Genomic DNA, 19,099 nt, shown 5'->3' with positions numbered 1-19,099 from the left:
TTTGTGTGCACATCGGATCGTTCATTTGCTTGTTTGCTGAGATGGGATCTCCTTGTGCATCCCTGGCTGGACTGCAACTCAGAGCCCTGCCTGCTTCTGCCTCCCAGGAGCTGAGATCAAAGGTGCCCATCCAGCTGTGTATCAGATCTTGATGTGTACTTCAGACTGGGCACATGATCCTCCTGCCTCCACTTCCAGAGTGCTAGGATCACAGGTGTGTGCTGCCACACCCTGTTGGGAGTGGAGTCTGGGTTCTCAGTCCTAAGGACAGTCTCGGATGACTGCGGGGTCTCTGTTTCAAGTCCCCACTCGGAGTCAGCTCAGATCCTGAATGAAGCCAGGGTCTTACTCTGTTCTCTGCAGCTGTGAGAGAACCTGAGTCTGGGAGACTTACAGGCAATGGAGACTTGTTTGGTCTACCATTCTGGAGTCTGTGAGATGCAGGGGCATGGTACCGGCATCAAGTGGGAGCCCGTGCATTGCTTCATAGCATAGCAGAAGGGCAGAGAACATGCGTGAGGCAGAGATGGGGAGAGAGACTGCAGTAAGCCAGACCCATGCCATGATAATGAACACTCTTGACAAGCATGGCATGAATCCTACCAGAAGCACCTAGAACCGAATCTCCTCCTAACAGTCCCTGTCTTAGTGTAGGTTTTTATTGCTGTGAAGAGACACCATGACCGCAGCAACTCTTTTTTTTTTTTTTTGGTTTTTTTGAGACAGGGTTTCTCTGTGGCTTTGGAGCCTGTCCTGGAACTAGCTCTGTAGACCAGGCTGGTCTCGAACTCACAGAGATTCGCCTGCCTCTGCCTCCCGAGTGATGGGATTAAAGGCGTGCGCCACCATCGCCCGGCGACCGCAGCAACTCTTATAAAGAAAATGTTTAATTGGGGCGGCTCGCTTACAGTTTCAGAGGCTCAGTCCATTACCTTCATGACGGGATCATAGCGGCGTGCAGGCAGATGTGATGCTGGGGCTGAGAGCGCTACATCTTGCAGGCAACAGGAAGACAAGTGAAAGTCACACTGAGGGAAGTTTGGGCAAAAGAGACTCAAAGCCTGCCCCCACAGCCCCACTCCCCACCCCATCCCATACACTTCCCTCCACAAGGTCACACCTCCTAATAGTGCCACTCCCTTTGGGGACCATTTTCGTTCCAAACTCCACTGTCCTACCTCACACCTCACACTCTGTCATTTTGCTTTGGTTTGGGTGTTGTTGGGTGGTGGTGGTGGTTTTCTAAAACAGCATCTGGCGCTGTAGCCCATGTTAGCCTCAAACGCAGCGCTCCTCCTGCCTCAGTCTCCCGACTACTGGGGAGTACAGGTGTGTGCTACCGTGCCTGGCCTGAGGTCCCACTTCTTAAAACTGCTGGAGTGGTGATGAAATTACAGTGTGGTGACTGGGGTCTGTTCCTGAGTGGAGTGCTCACCTAACCTGTGTGAAGCCTTGGGATCAATCCCCAGCACTGTAGAAACCAGGTTTATGGTGTGTGCCTGCAATCCCAGCACTCAGGAGTGGAAACAAAAATATCAGAAACTCAAAATCATCCTTGGTTCCATAGGGAGTTTGAGGCCAGCCCCGGCTAGGAGACCTCATCTCAGAAACATGAACCAGGAAGCTGCGAGACAGCTCAGCAGTGAAGAGCACTCTTCTTTCTGAAGGTTCACTTCCAGTACCAACATGGCAGGCAGCTCACAGCTGCTTGTCATTCCAGTTCCAGGGGATCCAGCATCCTCTCTGAACTCTGCACGTACCACCTACAAATGCACATACATATGTGTCCTCAAGTTGTCCTCTGAACAAAAAAGGGGGGCTCTCATGCATGCATACCCACTCACACACACACACACACAAATAAGTATAATGAAAAGTTTTTAATTGCCAGGCGTAGTGGTGCACGCCTTTAATCCCAGCGCTTGGGAGGCAAAGGCAAGTTGGATCTCTGTGAGTTCAAAGTCAGCCTGATCTACAGAGTGAGTTCCAGGACAGCCAGCGATACACGCAAAAAAAATAAAAAATAAAAAAATAAACCTTGTCTTAAAAAAAACAAAATAATTAAAATTAATAAAAGATAAATTGCAAGGTGAGTTCTATAGAAAACCTTCAAACTGTGGCACCTTCACCACTATGAATGCCTGTCTATTCTGATGTGAACACTGCATCTTTCCCAGAAGAGGAGAGGCTGAGAACAGTCTGTGACCACGAGAGGTGGCTCATGCCGATTTTTACATCCTGTGCAACGAACTCTGAAGTATTCTGAGGGCATGGCATCCTGAGGGCATTGTATCCTGAGGGCATGGCGGCCTGGGGGCATGGTGGATGCAGCCACAGCACTGCACAAACGCAGTGCACACTGCCCAGTGGTCAGCGCTTTGGCTTTGTGCACAGGCTCCAGTGTTCTGTGTCATTGGACAAAGTCCCTGACTTCTCTGTGACTCATTTTCCCCTCCTGTAACATCAGGATGATGACATCACCTATCTCAGTATGATGTTCACAGCATGAAGATGATGCCAAAAACTGCCTGTCGCACTAAGGGCCAAGCAAGTGTCATCTGGGGTTATGAGGTTAGAACGTCACAGACTGAGGGGAGGGTCCCAACACATCAGCAGGGGCAGCTGGCTTTCTGGAGCAGCTCCCTGTCTCGGTTCTTCCTCTCTTCTGGCTCAGGAAGGTATCTAGCTGTGTTAGCATTTCAGAGAAGATCTTCCAGGACATTGTTAGGGTCCAGTACCATCTGTAGGGATGACGGCACTGTAAACACTGCTTGCACCAGGTTCAAGAGCAGAAGACAAGCTCCCAACTCAGTCTTAATCCAGAGGTGCTTTGACCCCACTAACCTGCTTTGCCATGAGTGGAAAGGCTGCTGATATCCTTAGGTGACAGCTGAGCCACACCGGAGCCTGGGAATTAGCATGTCCCTTGTCTAGTCAGCCAAGCGTGGTGGCACACACCTGAAATCCCAGCTCTTGGGAGGTGGAGGAAAGAGGATCAGGAGCCTTATGTCATCTTTGGCTACACACTGAGTTCAAGACTAGCCTGTACTACTTGAGACCATGTCTCAAAAAGCCAAAAGGGAACTAGTTATGCAAGCCTGACAACCCAATTTCAATCCTTCCATTAAAAACAAACAAACAAAAACCAGATATGGATGGGGCCTGATGGGGCCTGTCTTTAGTCCTAGCACTTGGGAGGCAGAGGCAGGCTGATCGCTGAGTTCCAGGCTAGCCCTATTAGCTAGATCTTGTCTCAAAAATAAACAGATGTGGGATCTACAAGATGACGTACCAAGTAAAGACACTTGCCTGAATTTGATCCTGAGGACCATCCTACAGTAGAAGGAGAGAGCCCATTCCCTCAAACTGTCATCTGACCTTCACACCTGTGCTTTGGCGTGCATACAAACCCACACGCCCCTACACACAGCTGGGGTGGTGCATATCTGCAATTCCAGCACTCCTACCTGGAGACAGGAGGCAGAGACGGAGACTCTCCTGAAAGTCCAGTGGCCAACTAGACTCGACAGCACGGGAGCAGAAATGAGAAAGGCCGTGCATCAACAAGAAAGAAGCTAGAAGCAACTCCTGAAAGGTGCCCTTTAGCCTCCACAGTCTGAGAGTGCACACACAGGCACATGCTAAATAAAAATTTTAAAGAAGAGATAAGTCATTAACATTTTTAGTTAAATAAATAACCTAATCCCCTTTTCCTGTGCTCAGCTGTAAACCGGTGGTGGGGTTGTGGGACGGATCTTTTAAATCTCTTTTCACCTAATCTTTCCCCACTGTCCCCAGGACATTTTACCATAATCCCTCTTAAATTGTCAGGCCCGGGAATGGTGCCTGGAATTGCTGGCAAGTTTGACATGCTTCTGAAGCTGCTGTCTTCTTAGGGAATCAGGAGCCAGAATTTAATCCCTATTGGCCTTGAGGGATTTCCTTTGCATCACTTCATCAACACAAAGTTACCAGGCTCTCAGGTTTGGGAGAAGTCGGCTGCACATAAATGGATTAGAGGAGAATTACACCCACCTCATCCTTCCTGAATCTGAGATGGGTCAGTGACTGAGCTGGACAACAATGTGGTCCCAAAGCTTAAGTTACTAAACCAGCGCTGGAAGAAGGTAGGAGAGCCTATGCTGACAGGTCAGGGTGCCTCTTGGAAGCCGCAACCAGCACAGCACTGAGGGCTGGGGATGTAGCAGCTGATAGGGCCTGAGGCCCCGAGTTCACTCTCCAGCATCATGTTAAGAGCAGGCATGGTGACACACACCTGTGATCCCAGCACTTTGGAGAAGGATCAAGAATTCAAGGGTAGACTAGGTTACAGGAGACAAGAAACACCTAGAGTCTGTCTCACCTGAGTCAGAGTGGCTGTCATCCAGGAATCCCAACAAATGTTGGCAAGAAGGCGAGACAAAGGAATCCATATTCTCTGCTGGCAGAGATGTGAGCTAGCACAGCCATGGTGGAAATCAACATACAGAGCCTCCAGAAACTAAATACCCACAGCTCAGCGGGCAAAGGTGCTTTCTGCCAAGCCTGACGACCAGAGTTCTATTCCCAGGACCCACACAGGGGAAGGAGACGACTGACACCTGAAAGATGCCCTCTGACCTTCACATGTATACTGTGTGGTACACACGTGAGCACACATGCACATAAATGCACACACATAAAAAACTAAAAATAGGCATGCCTTTAATCCGGCCACTTGGAAGGCAGAAGCAGGAGGATCTCTGTGGGTTCAAGGCTAGCCTGGGTTACATAGTGATTTACAGGCTAGCCAGGGCTACATAGCTAGTCCCTGTAAAAGAACCAGTATTATCACAAGACACCCCAAGACCAAGTTCTCAACACAAAGGAGATTTATTTGCTCCAGAGAGACATAGGGCAGGGAATAAGAGACAAAGACAGGAGATAGAGGAGGAGGCAGAAAGGAAAAGGACAAGGAAGAAGGGGAAGGGGTATTTGCCCCAGAGGGATAAGGGACTGTCTCTGGATAGAACGGAGACAGATTTGGCCCATAGGCAAACTGAAGTTTATAAAGGAGAAGAGGGAAACCTTGTGTTAGGATGTGCTGGTTGATTTTGACTGGGTACATGAATTAGGTGAGCCAGCGGGGGCTTTTGATTGCGGGACTTCAATACTTTGAGAGCTGGACCTTGATAGTCAGCCTCCGGAGGAAGAGGTGGCCAATAAGAGAATAGACCCTTGGTAGCTAGCTTCAGGAATGTAATCTAATGGTTTTTAGAGGGAATCTGGAAAGGACAAGGCCTGCCACAGTCATGTTTGTCATCCTCCGGCCTACTAGAGCCCTTCACCCTGTCTCTGAAAACAAAATACAACAAAGTAAAATTAAATTAAGAAAAAAAAACCCAACAAAGTAGATCTACCATATAACTCACCATTCCTGGGTACGTACTCAAAGAACTAAGTCAGCACAGAGATATCTGACTGCCCATGTTACCACAGCACTGTTCTCAGGGGCCAAGACAGGAATCAGCCTAGATGCCCGCCAGCAAGTAATAAAGGAAACGTGGTGCCTGTATATGACCCGCCCAGCAGGTCCTAAGTTACTCCAGGGTCTTGAAGAGGCACTATCTGAAAGACATGGGGGGAGAGAGAAACGGACGCCAAGCAGTATTCCTTGTCAAGGCATCCCCTTTATTGAAGCAAGTTTCATGTCTTATATACTCCTCAGTGAGGAGCTAGGGCAGGGGGAAACTGAGGAAGGGGAAAGGGGGGGGAAGGAAAGGAGTGGCTCCGTAGCTAGGCAGCAAAGCTGGGCATTTGCTAGGTCAGTGGCTAGAGTACCTGCTGTTAGTGATAAGCAGCAAACAAAGAAGACACTCTGAGGTGCTGTCTGAAGCTTGAATCTCCAAGGTCAGCACACAATGTCTCAGTTAACTTTAAGTTTTCTGTCTCAAGATTTCCACCTCAAGGCCCTGTGAGATGTGAGAAAGGAGAAGCCTGAAATGGCTCCTGACATGTATACAGTTCTCTTCGGCCGTGAAGGAAGAATTATGCCGTTTGTAGAAATATGGACAGTACAAGAGATCATCACTTAAGAGAAATAAGCCAGACTGAAAAAGACAAACACTGCCTGCTTCTTCCATGGGTGGAATCTAGATTTAATATTATTATCCCCTTCCTGTGCTTTCTCACCGGCTCACAAGCTGACCATCCCCCGGCTTTATCAGAGGGCCCAGACTAAACCACAAGGCCAGGCTGTTCCACAAGAGGAGGAGCGGCAGAAGGAGGAGCTCCGCAGCTCCTGGGCTCACCCACAGCCCACTGGCCTGCCAAGCTGAGGCAGAATGTGTGTACAAGGGGAAACTGTCCCTGACAGTGGCAGGCAAGCGCCAGACTTCACTCAACCCCAGAAAGCTAAAACCAAAACAAAAAATACAAAAACAAAAAAAAAAAAAACCTGATGCTTTCCTTACTTAGTGTCAGTCTCACCCCGCCTCCAACACGCCATAAGCCTGCAGCAGCTGAAGTCTTGAGCAAAGGAAGACATCCCAAAAACGATGAGATGGGGCTTGTTGCTAATGTATAGCTTGGTCTTTTTTGTTTTGATTTTGTTTTTTGGGGTTTTTTTGTGGGGGGGCGGGGTTTCTCTGTGTGAGCTTCTGTGAGTCAGCGCCCATGGTAGGGAAGCCTCTTCAGTTGCTGCAGCTAACTTTGAGACACCCATGCTCCTCCGCACAAACCCTTGCCCACTCTTCTGTAAGGAACCCCAGTAAACTCACTGGCTCCACCAGGCTGGATCTGGAAGGAACTGTTCCTGCAGTCGGTTGTTGGTGGCCTGAGATAAACATATTTATTCTCATTCCCCCAGGAAACTACTGAATACACAAAGGACTACAGAACTCAGACAAGAACATGGACAGAGCTATCTCCAGCTGAGGAGGGCGTCCCTGGCTCAGCTGTCTGCCCAGCTTAAACAGCACCTTCAAAGGAAAAGCAGGCATTGAAACAGAACCTGCCATGGCAGTGGCACACTCCTGGCAGTTGGAGCAAAGAAAGTACTTTTGGAGGAAGGGGAAAATGCTGGCAGGCCTGGCTTAATGGCCGACTGCCTTTAGCAGCCCAAAGTAAAGAACACAGAGACATGGTCCCTCCACCTCCAAGCAGACCATTTAAAACCGCATCCCCGAGAAGAGCAGTCTCTCCAAACAGTGCTCACTGGGGTGGCTACTTCAGGCCTCACAGTCATTTGTGAAGAGCCATTTGCGGGCCCTGACTGTATGAGCTTTGAAGAATTGGCATGTCAGCCATCCAGGCTCTCTCTGAAATCTTGGGAGAAGCATCTGAGCTCAGACCACAGCCCAGGGACTACTGCAAGCCTCTGAGTGCCTTGGGATGTTGAGCATCTTAGTCATCTCTTGGCTTGGGGCTGCCCCACTCCAGCCTTGCTTCCTCCGTGTGTATTACCTGTCTCTTTTGGGCACAGTAGTCAGACTAGGTGTGCCGTCCACCAGCTCAACTCTAGGAGGCCCTCACATGGATTAATTATGTCTAAGAAACATCAGACACACAAATAATAACCCATTCTGAGGTTCTGCAAAGAACATGAATTTTGGGAGGGAGCACGATCCCACACTGGCCCTGAGAAGCATGGCTCAGGGAAGCTAGGGTTCAAGCACACACATTGCTCACTATGGACAGAAAGGGCTAGAACTACTCAAATCCCATTGGCACTTCTTAGACTTGCAATGCCTCCTGAGGTCAGGCGCCAGACCTTGCGTTAGTCACTGCCCTGGAGAAGAAACCCCAAGAAAAGCAACCTCTGAAACAAAGTGTGAAGACAGCAATACAAAATAAACCGTGCTTCCAAGTGACGTCATGGCCTTGGCCAGGAGGGTCCCAGGCACAGGACTTGCTTTAACATACTACACTTGACACCTAGAGATCGCGAGTTATCACTATGTGTGTGTGTGATGTGGGTGGGTATGTAAGCCATGGCGCACATGTGGAGGTCAGAGGACAACTTTCTGGGGTCGATTCTTTCCTTCCTGTCTTCCATGGGTTCAGGCATTAACTCAGGTCACACAGCAAGAGATTCTTTCTACCTGCTGAGCCATCTCACCAGTCATCCCGACATCCTAAAGGCCAGCTAAAGGAAAACTGGTTTCAAGAAGAAATCTCTGGTATGGGTGGAGACCTATCATGTCGAGATAGGTCCAGAGCCAGGCTGGTGACCTGTGCCTTTAATCTCATCACTTGGGGATTAAGCAGAAGTAAGAGAATCTAGACCAGTAAGTTTCTGCACCCCAATAAGCCTCTCCAATGACGCAGCAATCCAAATCAGACCAAATCAAACCGAATTAGAAAAAGCCCAGGTTTAATGAGTAAAAAAAAAAAAAATCCCAGGCCCCAAAGAGAAGACGGGGAAGAGAGACTGAATGGGGGGGGGGGGGATAAATACCCTATGGGAGTGGTCTTGAATATCTCTGGGGAGGAGCCTTGTTCAGCAGGCTGTCTGAGGTGAGGCAGGGTTTGAGGAGAGATGGGGAAGGGGGATTGAGGTGGAGCTCCCACCAGAACATTCTAGACTCTTTGGGATTATGAATGCCAGGGGTTGGGGTGGAGCTTTCACCAGAACATAGACCAGTCTATATAGAATTTCAAGCCAGCCTGCCTACAATAAAGAGACCCTGTCTCAAAACCAAAAATAAGCCAAGCTACCCAAAACACAAAAGAGGTAATCCAGTTAGATGGGTCACTCACCTGGCAATGGCTACCCCTCTGGGAGGCAGGACCACCTTAGAAAGGCCTGTTCACCTCTTCAGCACTAAGAGACACAATGTTACCTCTTTGATGAGCTAATGTACTTTTTAAAAAACACATCTAAAAGAAATTTCACTTTTTTAATTTTTAAAATTCCATATGTATAGGTGTTTTGCTGACATGTCTATCTGAGCACCACATGTATGCCTGGTGCCTGTGGAGGCTTGAAGTGGGTGTTAGATCCTCTGGAACTGGAGTTACAGCCTGTTGTGAGTAACCATGTGATTGCTGAGAGTCGAATCCCAGTCCTCTGGAAGAGCAGTCAGTACTCTTAACCACTGAGCCATCTCTCTAGCTCCACGAACCAAGATTCTTTCTTACAATGATGTTATTGTTGTTGTTTTCTTATTCCTAAGATAAACTCTCCTGTAGTCCTGACTGGTCTCAAACTGGCCAGGTAGCCAAGGATGACCCTGAACTTCTAATTGTCCTGCCTCCCTCTCCAGAATGCTGGGATTACGGCATAAACCACCATTTCCGCTTTGGAACCTAGAGCTTTGAGCAGAGTAAGCAAGCACTATACCAACTTACACATTCCCAGGCCCCATTCTTGAGTTTTTGATTCTTGTCTGAGTTTGACAGCATATAAAAATAAAAAGTTGCCTAGTGGTGGTGACTCCAGAGGCAGAGGCAGGAGGATCTCTGTGAGTTCGAGACCAACCTGGTCTAGAGAGCGAGTTTCAGGACAGCCAGAGCTGTCCCCTCTCTTGAAAAAAAAAACATAAACAAATACATATTAAAAGTTACCTATAGCCCTTCCAGCCTTACCCTCCCTCATGAAATCTGGAGGAGTAAAACAGGAAGGTATGTAGGCCTTTGGAATCTGGAAGCACCCACCACCTAGCCTGGAGTCACGTGGGGCGGGCCCACGTGACCGGAGCCCCGATCCAATATGGCGGCGCCCAGGAGGCGCGGGCTGCTCTTCCTGTTCTCGCTGCTCGGCTTGCTCGGAGTGGCGTGGTGCAGCCTGGGCTCGGGGTGAGTGCAGCTGCCGGGGCCGGCCTGCTGGGGTCCCCCATTCTGCGTGCTCTCGGGCACAGTCCCCCCGAGCTCACGATTGCCCCGTCCCCCGCAGGGTTTCCCTCGACGATGACCTGCTGCTGCCTTACCCACTCGCGCGCACACGTCCCTCGCGGGACTGCGCCCGGGTGCGCGCCGGCAGCCGCGAGCACGAGAGCTGGCCTCCGCCGCCCGCGACCCCTGGCGCGAGCCACCGCGCGGCCGTGCGCACTTTTGTGTCGCACTTCGGGGGCCGCGCGGTGGCCGGCCACCTGACACGGGTCGCCGCGCCTCTGAGCACTTTCTCGGTGCTGGAGCCTGGGGGACCCGGAGGCTGCGCCCAGAAGCGCCGCTCCACCGTGGAGGACACAGCCGTCCCGGCCGGTTGCCTCGTCGCCCAGAACGGTGGCTTCTTCCGCATGGGCACCGGCGAGTGCTTGGGGAACGTGGTGAGCGACGGGCAGCTGGTGAGCAGTTCCGGGGGGCTGCAGAACGCGCAGTTCGGGATCCGCCGCGACGGGACTTTGGTCACCGGGTGAGGAGGTGGGGAGCCCGGGGATGTCGCGGGCAGAGGGTCTCCGATGTGCATTAGAGCCATCCCTCCGTGCCCAGATTACCTAACCAAGCTTCCCATTATTCACCTAAAGAGTGGGGACGCCGACAGCGTCTTTGAAGTTTACTCGACTGAACGCTTGCTCCTGTGATCAGGCCGTGTGTTGGGTCCTGGGTAGGCGACCATGAGCCTGAACGCACAATTTGTGCCTCAGTGAACTTTCCCTAGGAATAGAGAAAACAAACATTTCATGTTCAGTGAAGCCATGGAACCAATTGGCAATAACATGGAGTTTATGGAGAAGTCCCAGACAGCTAGCTGGACGCCTTTTGCTATCCCGGATAGAAATCCTGGGTAGGCAAGGAGCTTGTCGAGTGACCTCTTTGTCGAGTGACCTCCTTGACAGTTTCTGTACCACTGAAATTTGACAGCAACCAGAAGTGGCAGCAGGCAGGCAGGAGTAGAAGATTGCACCATCTAGTGTCCAAGCTCTCTTACGAGATGAACAGTTTTTGCCAAGGCTGGAAAGTGGGCTTTCCCCGGTTCTTAGCAGCCCCTGGTTGCAGTTTTTGGCACTATTTCAAACAGCCCTGACTGAGGCCTTCAGAAACACGAGCAATTGGTGCGGTCTTTGCGTGACTGCCTCAAAATCTCTGTGGAGTGTTCTAGACCTCTGGTGCTGATATAAGGCTTGTCTGATTGATTGGCTGTTTGACTTTTGCTTAAGCAGCCAGGACAGCAGAGTCTAACAGCTGCCAATTAGTGAATGAATTAAGAAAATTACAGAAAAACCTGGAGTTGTTCCTGCCCATGAGTGAGCCTCCTGCCTTCCTGCTTCCAGGTACCTATCTGAGGAGGAGGTCCTGGACACCGTGAATCCATTCGTGCAGCTGCTGAGTGGAGTTGTGTGGCTCGTCCGCAATGGAAGCATCTACATCAACGAGAGCCAAGCCATCGAGTGTGATGAGACGCAGGAGACGGGTCAGGAAGGGAGGCAGCTGTAGTGCTTTCTTTCTTATTGTTGTTATGCTTTGATTTATTTCCTTAGTGTGTGCAGAGGAGGGGGGTGCGTGCCGTAGTGTGTGGGGGAAGGTCAGAGGACAACTCGTTCTCGCCCTCCATCGTGTGAGTCCTGAGTGTTGAACTCAGGCTGACAAGTGTAACGAGAGGCACCTTTACCCTCTGAGCCACCTTCCTGGTCCCAGCACCAGCTGTCTTGAGACCCGGGAACAGTGTGAGTAGTAGTTCAGTGTTCCTGAACATTTACTGAGCAGCTATGCAGTGTTTAGCGCTGTGGCGGGAGTCGTGGGACTTCAGTCTTCCTTAGGAGGGAAATATTCGGCAATAAGCTGGAAAGAGTTGGTAAGTGCTGAAAAAGACAGAAGGAGAAAGGGCCGGGTGGGGAACAGATGCACAGGATGAGAAAAGTGCTGCAGATCTGTGGGGATAGTGGCCTCCGCACAGCCTTGGAGCTTGTCATAAAGGCAGAACCATGAGCCCACAGCCCACTCAGGAACCACTGGTTAAGTCCCGACAGCCCAAGTGTGCAGGGTCTTCCTTGGTGACTCCAATAGATGCTCAAGTTTAAGAGCCATTTGGGTGTGGGTTGGTGAGTTGGCTTGGGCAGTAAAGTGTTTGCCTTGAAAGCATGAGAGCCTGAGTTCAGGTCCCAGAAAACACATAAAAAGTCAAGTGCCGGGGTGCATGCCTGCAGTCCCAGGGAGAGTGAGCTAGGAGGTGGAGATGGATGAGTCTCTGAATACCAGATAACCTAACCTACATGGTGAGACTCTGTCTCAAACAGAAAGTGCAAGGCATCGGAGGAGCAACACCCGAGGTTGTCCTCTGCCTCCCATAGGCATGTGCACATGCGTGCACACCTCCAGAGTGCTGGGGTGAGAGAGGATGCTTTGGTCCTGAGAGTCTCTGGCTGTTTCAGAGTGGGGAGTGGGGTGGGGGGGATGACTGAGGAGGCTGTCTTGGATCAAAAGAACAAGCTGTCAGGAGAACTCAGGGCAGAGGCATACAGTTCCTAGTCAGAGTGCAGAGTGCAAAGCCCTAAGGCAGACAGTAGCTGCTAGGTGAGGGGGAACCACAGAAACAAGACCAGGGCTTCATGCAAGACCTGTTGGTTTTGTTCTACCAACACGGAGGTTTCTACTGGAGAATGAGGTCACTTGAAGAGTCTCCTGTCTGTGTCATGGAGGCTCATGGAAGGTGGAGTTGGGATGTGCCTCAGTACTTGCCTTGCACACATAAGGTTCCTTCCCCCAGCGCCGTCAGAAGAGAGAAAGTTGAAGAGCACAGAGGGCCTCCTGGAGGTCTGGGTAACCAGCCGGGCCCCTTCTCCTCCAGGTTCTTTTAGCAAATTTGTGAACGTGATATCAGCCAGGACAGCTGTGGGTCATGACCGCAAGGGGCAGCTCGTACTCTTCCATGCAGATGGACAGACGGAGCAGCGTGGGTGAGTCCCAGGAATCCTCGGGGATGTCTGTGCTCAGTTTCTGGGCAGTGGGTGGGACAAGGCAGCTTGAGCCATTCTAGAAGCTTCACCTGCCCCGGTAGGCGTGATAGTATTTACCTGCTGACCTCAGCTACACACCCCGTCTGCACAGCATCAACCTATGGGAGATGGCGGAGTTCCTGCTGAAACAAGATGTGGTCAATGCCATCAACCTGGATGGAGGTGGCTCTGCCACCTTTGTGCTCAACGGGAGCCTGGCCAGTTACCCCTCGGATCACTGGTAAGAGCACCTCTGCCAGCTTGGAGAGAGTGGAAGCCATGGCCTACCTTCAGCTGTCTCAATCAGTCAATATGGAGACCCTGCTCTATGACAGGCGATAGGGTTTCTCTGTGTAACAATCCTGGCTGTCCTGGCATTCACTCCGTAAAGCAGGCTGACCTCGAACTCACAGAGATCCACCAGCCTCTGTCTCCTGAGTGCTGGAATTAAAGGAGTGTGCCACCACCGCCTGGCTGTGAGCCAAGATCTCTTTCCTCAGTGTGCTGTGGAAACCTGGGACAGTGGTCAGGATAGTGAAGTAGAAGCCGAGGCCATGGCTGGCCAGCATTGAGCGAGCCCTCCACCAGAAGGCACATTGTATGCAAGGTGGAAAGCCTGTAAATGGCCCAACAAGAGGCTGGAGCTACTGCTCAGCAGGAAAAAGATTTGCCTTGCAAGCAGAGGACCTGAGTTCAATTTCCAGAACCCACATTTAAAAGCCAGATGTGAGCAGCACATGCTTGCAGTCCTTGTGTTTGGAGGAGGAGACAGGTGACCCTGACACTCACGCCGGCCAGCCTAGCCTGCTTAGCAAGGTCCAGGCCAGAGAGATACCAACAAAATGAATAAAATAAATGCTGAGTACCTAAGGTTGTCCTGACTCCATATGCACACGCGTATGTGCATCCCCTAGTGTGTGTGTGAACGTACGCACACATACAGGAGCACAAGTGTCAAGATGGAGATGGAAGCAAGCTGGAGCAGCCATCATAGGCTGCAGCAGAGACTCAAGAGGCCAGCACCAAGGCCAAGACCTCTCCTCACAATGACTCCCCCACAGCCAGGACAACATGTGGCGCTGTCCCCGCCGTGTGTCCACCGTGGTATGTGTGCATGAACCCCACTGCCAGCCGCCCAACTGCAGTGGCCACGGGACCTGTGTGGATGGCCGCTGTGAATGCACCAGCCGCTTTTGGCGGGGTGCCGCCTGCAACGAGCTAGACTGTGGCCCCTCCAACTGCAGCCAGCATGGGCTGTGCACAGAGAGTGAGTGGGGAGCCCATAAGGAGGGTGGTGCTCTGGTGGGACCCCAGTTCTCTCACGCCAGGCCTGCCTCTGCCCTCACCTGGCCTCCATGGTCTTTTGCAGCTGGCTGCCACTGTGATGCCGGATGGACGGGATCGAACTGCAGTGAGGGTGAGTGCTCCAGTGGCCTGCAAAAGCTCCTGGAGAGGGTGGCCTTGCGACATGCAGCTGTTACAATGCCTTCCCCTCTGGCTTGGAAGTCGCCTTCAGAGCCCCTTCTCACTTCACATGCAAATCTCTTTATGTCCTCCCTGAATTTGCTGAAAAATTCCCACCAAGTAGGAGGCTGGATTTTAGCACTGTCTACTCAATTCCAAAGAACAACAGCAAAAAACAAGATGTGGTCAGGCCACAGCCCTGAAGGAGATCCACCAAAGTCCTTCACACCTTGAAGTCAGCCCCTGGTATTCCTAGGCGTGGGTGGTGTCACTCTGGGGTCAGCCTCAGCACACTTCCAGTCCCTGTCTCTTCCTTCTTTTATGGTCATCAGCTCTAGAGCCCCCCTTAAAGTCAGGTGATATGCTTGTTTTTATTTGAAATGGGGTCCTAATGCAGCCCAGGCTGTCCTCTGACTCACTACGTAGCCTAGGATGGCCCTGAACAGCTGCTTCCTGCTTCCACCTCCCACCATACCCAGCTTATAGGGTCCCATGCATATCAGGCAAACACTCTAGAAACTGAACCATAACCTTGACCTTTGAGAGCTGACTGCAAGGGTGAGGGGACATCTCTTTCAGCATGGCCCTGCATACATCCAGGAGCCAGGCTGTTAAATAACAGTAGACCCTGCTCTCTAAGGTGAAACCTGTCTGCCACCATTTCCTCTCCACAGAGTGTCCTCTGGGCTGGTATGGGCCAGGTTGCCAGAGTCCTTGCCAGTGTGATCACCAGTGTCCCTGCGACCCCCAGACAGGCAACTGCAGCGTCTCACAAGGTACAGGGCCTCCTGGAGTCCTTGGGGCAGGTCTGGGGTAGGCAGATCTTCCCCAAACCCTGCATCTTCCGTCTGGTGTCTTACAGCGAAGCAGTGTCTCCAGTCAACGGAGGCCACACCAAGGGCAGGAGAGCTGGCCTTTTTCACCAGGTAGGTATTTCAGCAGAGGCGAGCCCCCACACCCCATCCATGAGGCTTGGCATCTGTCCAGGCACCACCCACGCCCAGAGGTTGCAGATGATCCTCTACTTTGTGAGATCAAGGGTAGGCATGGGTGAAACTGGCATCCGTGAGTGCAAGGGAGAAGAACCCAGACCAGACTATGGGCTTGATCTCCCTGGCCATGGAGACTCAACTCAGAGTCTGAAGCCAGGCTGTAGAGATAGGATTCACCTCACTTTTGGATTTGTCCATGTGTTCAGGCTTTGTGTAGCTGTTTCTTCCTTTTAGCTGCTTCCTGGATCTCCAGCTCCATCCCCAGAGGGCTCATGGGAAGGATTGTGAGGCTTGGGATGTGGCTCAATTGGCAGATTATTTGACTAGCATGCCAGAAGCTCTGGGTCTAATCCCCAACCCTTTATAGGCCAGGTGTGCTGGCACATGCCTTTAATTCCAGCACTTGGGAGGTGGAGGCAGGAGAATAAAAAATCTAAGGTCATCAGGAGTCTAAGGCCAATCTGGGATGCATAAGACCCTAAATAAATAAACTGACTCATGAGCTGGGCCTTCTGGCATAAGCCTGTCATTCCAGCTACTCCGGGAGGCTGCAGTGGGAAGACAGTAAATTCAAGGCCAGCTTGAGCTACAGATCGAGTTCAAGACCAACCCTGGCGACTTAATGAGACCCTGTTACAACATAAAAAAGGGGGCTAAGGTAGTAGCTCAGTGGTAGAGCATTTGCCTAGCATGCACAAGGCTCTAGGTTCAACTCCCAGTACTTCAAAAAATACATTAGTGACATCTGAATGCAGCAAAGTTCACATTAGAAGTGTGTGAGCGTGTGCATGTGTGCGTGTGTGCACATTCTTAGTAGCTGTTCACCTTGTTTTTCATTGGCCTGAAACTCAAAGGTTAGGTTAGACTAGCTGGCTCAGGAGCTCCACCTCCCAAGCAGTGCAGAGACAGTGTATACCATTGATCCTGGCTTTTAAAAGTACCTTCTAGTGATCCAACTTGGCTCTTCATGTCTATAAGACAATCATAAGCTATTTCCCCAACTCCTGAAATGTTTTTAACGCCCTTAAAACATCAGAGAATGCCTCTCTTATTCCCTGCATGTGTCTGCAGTATGCCCCAGTTCCCACCCAAGCCCCTGGCCCCAACATTCCCCTAGTGGTTTCTGACTGCCCCAAGAATGCTCCTCAGCCATCCACTCGAGTGTCCCTTCTGTCCTAGGACCACGTGGCTGGTACTTACCCTCATCCTCGTTGTCCTGCTACTGATCAGCACTGTGGTCAATGTGAACTTGATCCTGGGCTCCAAGGCAGAGCGGAACCGACACCTCGACGGGGACTATGTATACCACCCGCTGCAGGAGATGAATGGGGAGCTGCTGGCTGTAGAGAAGGAACAGACAGAAGACACCTGCAACCCCTTCAAGGACTGACAGAGACCTGGGCTGCCAATGGCATGCCCCCAGATAACGCTGTCCCTGCTCCTCAGTTTTATGGGGAAGGATGTGAGGCCACTGGCATGGATGCTGCACGCTCCACTCCTTGCCTGGCCATGTCCCCACGCTGTGGCCCATGCCACCCCAGCAATACAGAGCTCTGGAGAGCCTGCACCTGCTTCCCCGCCTGCCTGTGTCTGCTGCCCAGAGACCTGCCTCCCACAGAGGTCTCACCACTGCCAAAGACTCCCAGGAGGCAACTAGCAAATGAAATTCTGTAGCCTAATCATAAGAGTGGCCAGCTCTCCTGGGCCACCTGCAGGGGGGAAAGACTTACCCCCGCACAGCCGCGGTGTGGCTCAGCCACAGTGTACTGCCTTTTATGTAGCCTCATTGCTGGACTGCCAACTAGAACTCTGCATCCTGTCACAGGAAGCTCCTCATAAGACGATGGGGAGGAAGGAAGTCGCCATGTTTACAGACTTTCTATTTTTGTTCTCCTGCTCCCTAAAGGAATTTTCTAATACTTGAATAAATTGGGATACTAAAATGAGCCACCAGGTCTGAGTCCTCATGGGGGTCTGAGCTACTCCCAGTGCCTTCTGTTAGCCAATGCTACACAAATGTGGCCAGGCACAAGGCCACCAGGGACCATGCTGAGCCCTGGTTCTGTGTTCCTGCGAGCTCCAATCAGTGTTGTTGCTGCAGGTGAGGTTACACTTTGAAAGCAAGGATTTGATTGGCCCTAAGCGTTTTCCAAAGATGGTTATCCTATTTTCTGTTGTGATGAAACATGATTCAGGCAACGGTTAAAGAAAGCATTTCATCTGACTTGTGATTTCAGAGTGGCAGAGTCCATGATGGTGGATTTTTTTTTTTTTGTCCCACTGCTCTTTTTCATTCTAGACCTGCATAAGAGTGATTGCTAAAACTAAACAGCAGAGTCAATAGTAGGCCATCCCGAAATCTCCAACAAGCCGGGCAGCCTCAGGTAAATTCTTTGGACAAGAGCAAATGTCATATTCTTTGCCAAAGTATTGCATTGTGTTCTCTGCCAGTTTCTTTTTTAAACATTCATTTTTTTATATTCATTTTACATTCCAACCAAGGTTCTCCCCCTTTCCCCCTCCACATCATTTCCTCCCTAGCCCACCCCCATCCATTCCTCCCAACAGGTAAAGGCTCCTATGGGGAGTCGATAGTTTGGCACATTAATTTGGAGCAGGACCAAGCCCCTCCTCTCTGCATTAAGTCTGAGTGTGGCACCCCTCATAGAGAGTGTCTCCCCAGTTTCTAATGCCACTCTTTTCTGAAGCCTCTTGTGCTAGGCCTTCATAGCCACGTTGCTTTTAGCATTGCTGTCCTCCAAACACCAACTAGGATCACCCATTAAGTCTTGTTTATAGCATTTAACTATTTTCCTAGTCCAAAGTCCAGAGTCTTCCACCTTCCTCCAAAACCGCATACGTGGTCAGATCTATCACAGAAAAAGCTCCTGGTACCCACTTTCTTCTTAGTTACCTTTCTATTACTGTAATAAAGCACATGACTCAGGCAACATATAAAGAGAAAGTGTTGCTGGGTGGTGGTGGCACACTCCTTTGATTCCAGCACTGGGGAGGCAGAGGCAGGTGGATCTCTGTAAGTTTGAGGCCAGCCTGGTCTACAAGAGCTCGTTCCAGGACAGGCTCCAAAACTACAGACAAACCCTGTCTCAAAGAACAACAAAAAGGGGGGGGGGGTGTTTAATTTGGCTTATGGTTTTAGAGGGCCAGAGTCCACGCTGTAAGAGGGAAGAAACAGTTGAGAGAGAGCATCTTGATCTGCAACTACCAGACCACCAAACAGAGAGGGAAAGAGGAAACGGGGAGAAAAACACTGAAATCCCATTAGGTTTGTTCTGTAACTTCAAAGATAGTCCCAGTGCTATACATCCTCCAAAGTCACGCCCACTAAACCTTCCCAAGCAGCTCCATCAGCTGGAAACCAAATATTAAAATATATGAGACAAGTGAATATTAGACATAAAGCAAAGGAGAACAAACCTACAATTTATAACCCCAGAGAAGCCAGGTAATAAGGAAGACCCTAAGAGAGACATACATGGATCCCACCAGGAAGGGGAAAAAGACAAGATCTCCTCAGTAAATTGGGAGCATGAGGGAAAGAGAGGAGGGTGAAAGGGGAGGGGGGAGGGGATAAGGAAGGGGGGCATGAGAGAATGGGGTTGTTGAGTTGGAGGAAGGATTGAGAGGGAGAACAAGGAAAGAGATATTTTGATAGAGGGAGCCATTATAGGGCTAGTAAGAAACCTGGCACTGGGGAAATTCCCAGGAATCCACAAGGATGACCCCAGCTAAGAATCTAAGCAGTAGTGGAGAGGGTCCTTGAACTGG

General features: G+C 50.8%; 1 protein-coding gene across 1 annotated transcript; it reads left to right on the top strand.

Annotated features, from left to right (window-relative positions):
* Positions 1-9,679: 9,679 nt before the first annotated feature.
* On the top strand, positions 9,680-17,256 carry Nagpa (N-acetylglucosamine-1-phosphodiester alpha-N-acetylglucosaminidase). Its single transcript, XM_075941931.1, has 10 exons — positions 9,680-9,777; positions 9,875-10,333; positions 11,193-11,332; positions 12,707-12,815; positions 12,967-13,095; positions 13,916-14,121; positions 14,224-14,271; positions 14,993-15,094; positions 15,181-15,244; positions 16,490-17,256. The coding sequence occupies exons 1-10, from the start codon at positions 9,692-9,694 to the stop codon at positions 16,698-16,700; spliced, it is 1,554 nt and encodes a 517-aa protein (XP_075798046.1). The 5' UTR covers positions 9,680-9,691; the 3' UTR covers positions 16,701-17,256.
* Positions 17,257-19,099: the final 1,843 nt, after the last annotated feature.

This window comes from Microtus pennsylvanicus, chromosome 11 (genome assembly GCF_037038515.1).
Source record: "Microtus pennsylvanicus isolate mMicPen1 chromosome 11, mMicPen1.hap1, whole genome shotgun sequence".
Taxonomy (NCBI): domain Eukaryota; kingdom Metazoa; phylum Chordata; class Mammalia; order Rodentia; family Cricetidae; genus Microtus; species Microtus pennsylvanicus.
The sequence above is the reverse complement of the archived record's forward strand: the minus strand, read 5'-3'. Positions and strand labels throughout refer to the sequence as shown.

Excerpts from the sequence above, each read along its gene's own strand:
- Nagpa (XM_075941931.1), top strand. The coding sequence starts at position 9,692 with ATGGCGGCGCCCAGGAGGCGCGGGCTGCTCTTCCTGTTCTCGCTGCTC. Across the intron at positions 10,334-11,192 it reads GACGGGACTTTGGTCACCGG|GTACCTATCTGAGGAGGAGG; the intron begins GTGAGGAGGTGG and ends TCCTGCTTCCAG. Across the intron at positions 14,272-14,992 it reads GGGATCGAACTGCAGTGAGG|AGTGTCCTCTGGGCTGGTAT; the intron begins GTGAGTGCTCCA and ends TCCTCTCCACAG.